We start from the raw sequence: 8309 nt of genomic DNA on the forward strand, positions 1-8309 counted from the left end.
TATAATAAATGCTCTTGTCTGTTGGTCCGAAGGTTCAAAATTTCGTATCTCACATGTATGTGACGACATTGTAATTCATATTGTATAACCGGCGATATTTTACTGTGATAGTTAAGTCAGGATACCGAGCCGACATTCACCACGGGATGCTGTGGACAGTTGTCATGGTATTAGTCCTGACAGTAGGGGGACTAGCTCTGCCGGACTGGGACTCACCGGATACAATACCTGTAGAGTGTATGTGGGCACGTCACCTGTGATATATGGACCCAATATTGTCACCATGGCATGTGTATGGAGTGTAGTACCGCCGTCTGTAACCTATCCTTGGTACCTGGAGGTCGGCCATTACAGTGTTACTTCTATTGTATAAATGGTAATTAATGTATTCCGACTTTTCATATTACAGATTTCACTACATTGTGTGTAGGTATCAATTGTGACGTCATTGTTTTGTGAGCGAAAGTCGCGTCGTTTTCTCTGAAAAGTATGACGTTACGCTCGCAAAAACACATGACATCACAATTATTACTTACTCGCAAGGCCAGATGACTGCATGCAATATGCAAATACAGCACAATATGCAAATACAGAATACACCGATAATTAGTTTGAAATATAAATGTTCCATCATTCTTTAATGCTACAAATATATTTTACGTTTTTTCTAAATATATAAATACAAGATGAATATGAGTGACACATCCAAATCAGTTCGACGTAGTTATACTTGAATATTAGATATGTTCTGAATTTCCTCTATTCCTATTGGATAATACACTGTCACATGGAGGTCGACAATATACAAATATTGACTTTTTGTAGGTTAATATGAGGAATTGTTAAACCTGAGAAAGGTGATATTCCCCGAGGCCGAAGGCCGAGGGAAATATCACCTTTCAAAGGTTTAACAATTCCTCGTATTAACCTTCAAAAAGTCAATAATTGTTTTGTTATACGAAATGATACAAGTTTTACTATTTAAAATAATTTTGAAGCAAGGACAGCGCAATGACTAATTTGACAAAAAATCAAGAAAATCTTCATCCACGTATCCTCAGTACAATATAGGTACTTTTAGTACTTCTATTATGGTTTTTTTGATAATATAATCTTCGAATATACAGCTACATTTAACGTGTGTAAAATACCTTTCCTAATCCTACCACACTGTTGTCAGCCATGTTTGATTTGACTATTGCCCGATGATCGGCAATGTTCTATTTTGATTGGTCAAAAATGTAGAAGAGACGGAGATTCCCTGTGTCTTTTTATAGCCAGGTTACCGGATTTGCAATGTCAGCCTCTGAACAGGTGTGCATCGGTCTCAGGTTGACATTGCATTTCGTCAAGACCTGTCCAAGCGGTCTAGACCAATCAGAAAACGGCAAAACTTACAGTCATATAACAATTCCAGGTTTTATAAACATGGAGTCAATATTGTTTTTGTGACGTAATAACTGGGTTGATATCGTGATTGTGACGTCACAATATCCATGATTTCTTCGGGAACTCTGACTTCATTAATTTTTTATTTAGCATCGCAAAAAATTCGACTTTTTAAAACTATGACATACAGACAAATTAATGACATTTGAGTCTGTCCATTTTGGGTTATTCTGTCTGTTAGATAATTCGTCAGATAGATTTCAATTTTACTATGGTGGTATTATATAAATACTACCTGCATTAGAGGGTGACAGTATACAAATATTGACTTTTTGTAGGTTAATACGAGGAATTGTTAAACCTGAGAAACTTGATATTCCCCGAGGCCGAAGGCCGAGGTAAATATCACATTTCAAAGGTTTAACAATTCCTCGTATTAACCTACAAAAAAAGTCAATAATTGTTTTGTTATATGAAGCGATTCAATGATACTTGTAAGTTTTGCTACTTGGAACAATATTTTGAAGCAAGGACAGCGCAATGCCAAACTAAACAAAAAAATCATGAAAATCTGCATCCACGTATCCTCAGTTAAGCCTAATCTCATTGGTCGGTTGGTTTTAGCTTAGCCAATGAGATTAGGCTATACATAACTTTCAAGATAGTGGCAAAATGGCAGTCAACCTGACCCGGATAACTATTAACGCTGAAAAACGACATAAGGACCACGAGAGGGGGATTTGAACGAACCGTCAAACAAGTAAATACATTTGTTTTCACCTGTTGTTTGTTTATGTCAAAGCCGGTAATTGTAGGCTGCCGTGTTTTCAGTGTAGCGAATAGACATTTTCGTTTGTAAAAATGTTCTCGATCGTGTCCGACTAACGGAAATTCGTCAATTTTTCAAGTTTCGAGGCTGTTTGTGAAAAAAGTAGATAAGTTCAGTAGGATTTCTTGTTATCGTCGTGAAGTGTAACATCTTAACTTTCAATTATGGTCTGGATATTTTTTTACAACACTTTGAACTAAATTACCCAATTTTGCATCACGGAGAAATTCCTTACCTTTCTCTAGGCCTATATATTAGTCTATAGTGGGTCTTTGACTTATCAGCGTGCTAAATACCTATGGTGACAGTGATATTCCGAGGGATGACACTATATAGGCACTGTCACCCTCTAATGCAGGTAGTATTTATTTTATTATACCAAAAGTCTAGAAATAAATCTAGTTTTCAAGTATTTGCAATCTACTGAAACATTTTACTTATTTTAGCAAAAGTCGAAAACTCACCGTCGGCAGTAAAATAACATATCAGCTTTCATACTGTACTCAGTAGCGCTTATCACCATTGCATTGTAAAAATAATACTCATAACAAACATTCAGTGAAATATTCTTGTTGTCTAGTCTCCTGCGTTTGTTAAAATCTTAACGTTTTTGTAAGTCTCAATGAATTTTTGTTTCGTCCCTTATAACAATCGCATGTCTTCCGTTCACCTAATCACCGACGGGAACATAAAGTGGTTGGACGGTAAGCGAAAGTTTCTAAACGGAAAGCTCTGTACTTAATTTGAAAAAAGGTATTCATAGTCAAATGCAAACCAATTTGGCAAAACTATTACTGAATAGCTCCAGATAAATTCATAGAGGGTTGCTACGAACGTGTTTATTGTTTGTCTCCTATTGTTATAATGCTAACTGCCGTGTGATAGTGTAAAATACCAAATATCTCTCGACCAATAAGAATACAGGATTCTCACTTGAGGTATAATAAAACAACATATACAGGACTTGTATCATTTTTTATTTGTTTTCATACTACATGTATATCTGACTTTCTGATTAGCCTATTCCTATTTCATACCTCTATGAAAAAATCCTAGAAAGGCTTGAAAACCCGACATAATTATGACATCACAATATGACATTAACACAATGCGTATTGAATCAATGAGATTGAACTTCAAAACGCATTTCATTTTATCTGAAAAATTCATTTTAAGCACTGGACGTCTCAATTTAAAAAAAAAAAAAAACCTCGGGATATGAAAGAATGATTGTTTGCCAACAAAGGTCTACAATTAATTTAATTATCATGTCGTGCGATAATATATACGTTAAATATGTTTTTTGTGTGTTTTTATACCTTTTAATTTCGTTTAATTATGATTTATTTTCAGTGAAGAAGAATATCGAGGCAGCAGGTAATACGTTTGTGTGATTAAATTATCAATTTTCATATACAATTAGTGATACTATTACATAAAATCTACAATTGGTTTATTTATACTGTAAATACGTGTATCTTTTCTTCCTTTCCTCTGTTATTCTCTATATCAAACTATTGCATTTGAGTTTACATTCAAGTACTTTTGTTGAAAATAACACATTTTACAGTAACAATCCATTTTACTTTAAATTTTAATAAACATCAAACCGACCATTTAATTAAGCTTTCGATGACTATCTTTTCTATTTAGAACTTGAAGAGAGAAATCCGCTAACACTACCGACTATGCCTCAGTCATTCACCACCTCGTCAGGTACGTTAGATACAATAGGTATCGGTAGACTGACTTTTTATTGTTATATGATGTGAATTCCTTAAAGTTATATGTGTCGTAATTTTCATTGTCACGATCAAGAAGACCTTTGAATATATTATCACCACCACCACAGGTGATTAACATTTTGAGAACTATAATATTCACAATGCATATGTGTTAATTGTATAAAGTTATGTAAGAACCAAAAATGTTTTTTGGAAGTACTGCCAAAAATCACTATATTTACGTCTAGAGTGCAGTGAAATGAGTACACATGACAAACCTAAAAGCCAAGCTGTTCTCTAAAATTTCATTCTACATGTTATAGTGATATTAAATTTAAGTGACTTTTTTAAAATGTGTTTTTATCTAAAAACTCGTAAAGCATTGTAAACCAGAACTACCACAGTGAATAAAGTATGTTTTGTTACCAATGTTAAACCAGAACTACCACAGTGAATAAATTATGTGTTGTTACGAATGTTAAACCAGAACTACCACAGTGAATAAATTATGTGTTGTTACCAATGTTAAACCAGAACTACCACAGTGAATAAATTATGTGTTGTTACCAATGTTAAACCAGAACTACCACAGTGAATAAATTATGTGTTGTTACCAATGTTAAACCAGAACTACCACAGTGAATAAATTATGTGTTGTTACAGATGTTAAACCAGAACTACCACAGTGAATAAATTATGTGTTGTTACCAATGTTAAACCAGAACTACCACAGTGAATAAATTATGTGTTGTTACCAATGTTAAACCAGAACTACCACAGTGAATAAATTATGTGTTGTTACCAATGTTAAACCAGAACTACCACAGTGAATAAATTATGTGTTGTTACCAATGTTAAACCAGAACTACCACAGTGAATAAATTATGTGTTGTTACCAATGTTAAACCAGAACTACCACAGTGAATAAATTATGTGTTGTTACAGATGCTTATAAAGCGTCAGGGGTATTTGTCCTGAATTACTTTAAACGATTTGTACACCTTAATTCATTAAAACGTTTGGGTTTCAATAAATTACTGAAGAACAAACAACATGTCGATTTTCTACGCCCAGTTATGGAACATATAACTTTAACATGACAACGTTTAATCAATATACTATTTATTTGCAATTCCACAGGACAGCAGCCACAACAAGAAGATCCTCTTCACTCTCCACGTGAGTTACAAAACTTATATCAATAAATTAATTTACTAGTTTGTTAATTCGTTTTACATTACATCTCAAGCTGTTTGATTTTCAAAACCATTGTTTAATGTATTAAAATCTTTAGTAAGTTAAAACGAGGTTTAAATTATTACCATCTTTACTGAAGCCAATTGAAGATGACTATGTTTTGTTCAGATGTGACACCTAACACAGTGATAATGGTGGTGGTACCTACAGTGACATACGTGGCTGGTGTGATTACAGCTGTAATCTACCAAAAATGTACCAAAAAAGGAAACAGACAATTAACCACAGGTTCGTTTATGTATTATATAGCGGTAACTTTTCCGGGAGTTGTTTTAGCTTTATTCGCCATTTTTTCCTGAAATTCAAAACGCCGGCGAAATATCCTGAATTTCACTGCTGTTATACAAAGGTGCTGATATTGCTATAGATGAATCGATGTACCACGAAATTAAAACCTGCGAATATAAAAAATGTAAAGTAATCAATTACGTAACAAACATTGGACATGAAATAAACACTTTTTTCAGGAAAAAATGTCGCGTCATTTTTATCAAAACCGAAAATATTATTAAATTTAAGAATGCTTTCATCACTGAACTTTGAAGAATTATCTGTTGTGATGAATGTGATGATGGAGTATTAAGGTAATTATTGCATTGTTACCTCAATACTACCTTGGTAGGCCATTTTAATTAATCTCCTTTTGATAATTAGAATCGCATGTTTACAGAAGTCAACAATCAACCACCCCAAGGTCGTTATTCCGGTACAACAGACCCCCAGGAGGCTGTAGAAACTGGTCGTATCCAACAAATGACTGGACGATGGAAATAATAGTATTACAAATAGTGCCATTTAACAATGTGGTGAATTACGGTATAGGAACGAGATGTCGCCCATGACAACAGATAAGAAATCTCGGACAGTGCCATATCACTTCCGGATGTCTCTTGGACGGTACATAGTTACGGTTTCTTGGGAAAATATATGTGTTGTATTGAAACGGAATAAGGAAATGTGACGGTCATGCCCGTGTACAGCAGCTGATTTTGTGTACTGTTTTTCACAGCTGTGGGATGTTTCGTTGGGAAATAATAAACAGACAACTAGAAATAATAGGCAATAATAAATATATGCCAGATATATAGAAACTATTAAGTTAACGTTAAGAACATGTATTACATGATAATTATTTGATATTATCATTTGGCCGGTCAACAGAATGTTGTGTGTTGTTATCACGGCCGCCATGTTAGCATTATCTACGGTATGCATGGAAGTCGGACATTGAAAATGTACAAAACTTACTATTATTTAGGTCTTACCTAGTAAATCCGTGATGTTATGGATTGTGGGAATGTGCAATATATCCAGCACAACATAAATTTAGGTTAAAATCCATTTGTATTAACAACATTTTATATTACTGACGTTCGTGTTATTCCCTCTCATAACTTTTCATGACTGAGAGTCCGAGTCGAGGGTGGTCGTTCGCATATGAATGGTGAACAAGCTATGTTTGTGTGATTAATTTATTATAGTGTGGAAGTTAGAGAGTTTAGCAAGAAAGTTATAGGATTTTGAAGATGTTCTTAATGGAAGTTTATGTCATATTTTAAGGAATTTAACGGAACTATCTTATTAAAGTTCCGCTTCATGTTACGGTTATTTTGGCGTGAGACGGCAGAATCGAGCAGCCATGTTTGCATTCTTGACCATATTTGGAAGAATTCGCATCCTCGGTGCAAACATGGGCGACCGAAGGCTATAAAAGGCCGAGCGCATTTCATAATTTCACCGTTGTCCTATTAACAAATCACATATCACTACGTCTCCTCGTCTACCTACTCTATAAGAATCTACTAGCCTATACTTCTACACATAGATAGTGAAAGGTAAAGGGAAATAACTCTTATACAAATATTGTAAAGCGGCAAGTTATATATTTAGATTAATACGTAGATAATTGGAATCTCTACGTATTACAAGCAAATCATGAAATGGTATTCTACATTTGCTATTAACTTGCTAAATGTATACATAGGATTAATACGCAGATAATTGGAACCTCTACGTATTACTAGCAAATGGCATTCTACATTTGCTATTGACATTCTAGATTCATATATAGGATTAATACGTAGATATTTGGAATCTTTACGTATTAATAGCAAATGGACTTCTACATTTGCTATCTATATTACTCATCTATATATAACAGTATAATTAAATTACGCTACTACAGCCTTAATTGTCGGACTGTATTATTACATGTATATTTAATATACAAGGATATCTAGTCTTGTAAATAAGTTGTGTTTATATTTAGATCAATACGTAGATATTTGGTCTTACTACGTATTGCTAGCAGGTGACATTCTACACTTGTTATTATATCTGTAATATATATAAATTTCTCTTATGTAAATATTGTGAATATTTATAGTTCTAAAGGGGACCTGTAAATTAAACTAGTTGATAGTCATCTATATTCATAAGTCATCTGTACATATAGTATTTATTAATTATTGAGTACCTGTTGAGTCCATGAGTCCAATATAGAGTGATAGAGGGAAATTGGAACATGTGTAGTTGTACATTGTAACTTATCAAACCGTTTGTAATCATCTTCTGTATTGCATTGTATACTCATTGTAAATTATTCATTATTCGATTGTTATACTTGTTAAATTGTTAATTGCTATTTCTCATGGGTAGAAGTAATAAACCGTGAATTTAATATCTGTCTTTGAGTAGTTCTTATAGTTAAAGGCGTTAGTTATAAAGGACTCGAGGGATCACTGAATGTGATCTGTGATCACAAAGGTAACAAACCCTACGAAATTGGATACAGTAAAGACGACCACGTACAACGCTACCTTAGGAACCTGTTGAAGACCTCGACACGGAACCAATTTCATTACAATATATATATATAAAAAACAACATTATTGAAGTATCTTAGTTACGGTATGTCAGACTATCTGCGTATATAAGAAGTTATTGCCTTTGTATTATTTATATAATCTTGAATTGTACATTAAACTATACATTGACTGTGAATGACGGCAGCAATATAAAGATGGAACTGGATAATCTTGGTCCCACCTACCTTTGGAATGCCAATGCTTAAAATGGTAATATCGATCTATGTTCAGGAAATGAGACTA

The 8309-nt window shown here is 33.7% G+C and overlaps 1 protein-coding gene across 2 annotated transcripts; it reads left to right on the forward strand.

The window, feature by feature from the left end:
- Nucleotides 1-8015, forward strand: LOC138304746 (uncharacterized). Of its 2 annotated transcripts, none has more exons than XM_069244995.1 (6): nucleotides 1-376; nucleotides 3572-3595; nucleotides 3872-3934; nucleotides 5083-5121; nucleotides 5308-5427; nucleotides 5870-8015. In XM_069244995.1, exons 1-6 carry the CDS (start codon nucleotides 289-291, stop codon nucleotides 5971-5973), a joined length of 438 nt encoding a protein of 145 aa, XP_069101096.1. In that variant the 5' UTR covers nucleotides 1-288; the 3' UTR covers nucleotides 5974-8015. The 2 variants fall into 2 exon arrangements, with proteins under 2 accessions (XP_069101096.1, XP_069101097.1); XM_069244996.1 differs by lacking the exon at nucleotides 1-376 and adding an exon at nucleotides 1906-2149 and having other exon boundaries at nucleotides 5870-8014.
- The last annotated feature ends 294 nt before the right edge of the window (nucleotides 8016-8309 follow it).

This window comes from Argopecten irradians, chromosome 12 (genome assembly GCF_041381155.1).
Source record: "Argopecten irradians isolate NY chromosome 12, Ai_NY, whole genome shotgun sequence".
Lineage (NCBI taxonomy): Eukaryota > Metazoa > Mollusca > Bivalvia > Pectinida > Pectinidae > Argopecten > Argopecten irradians.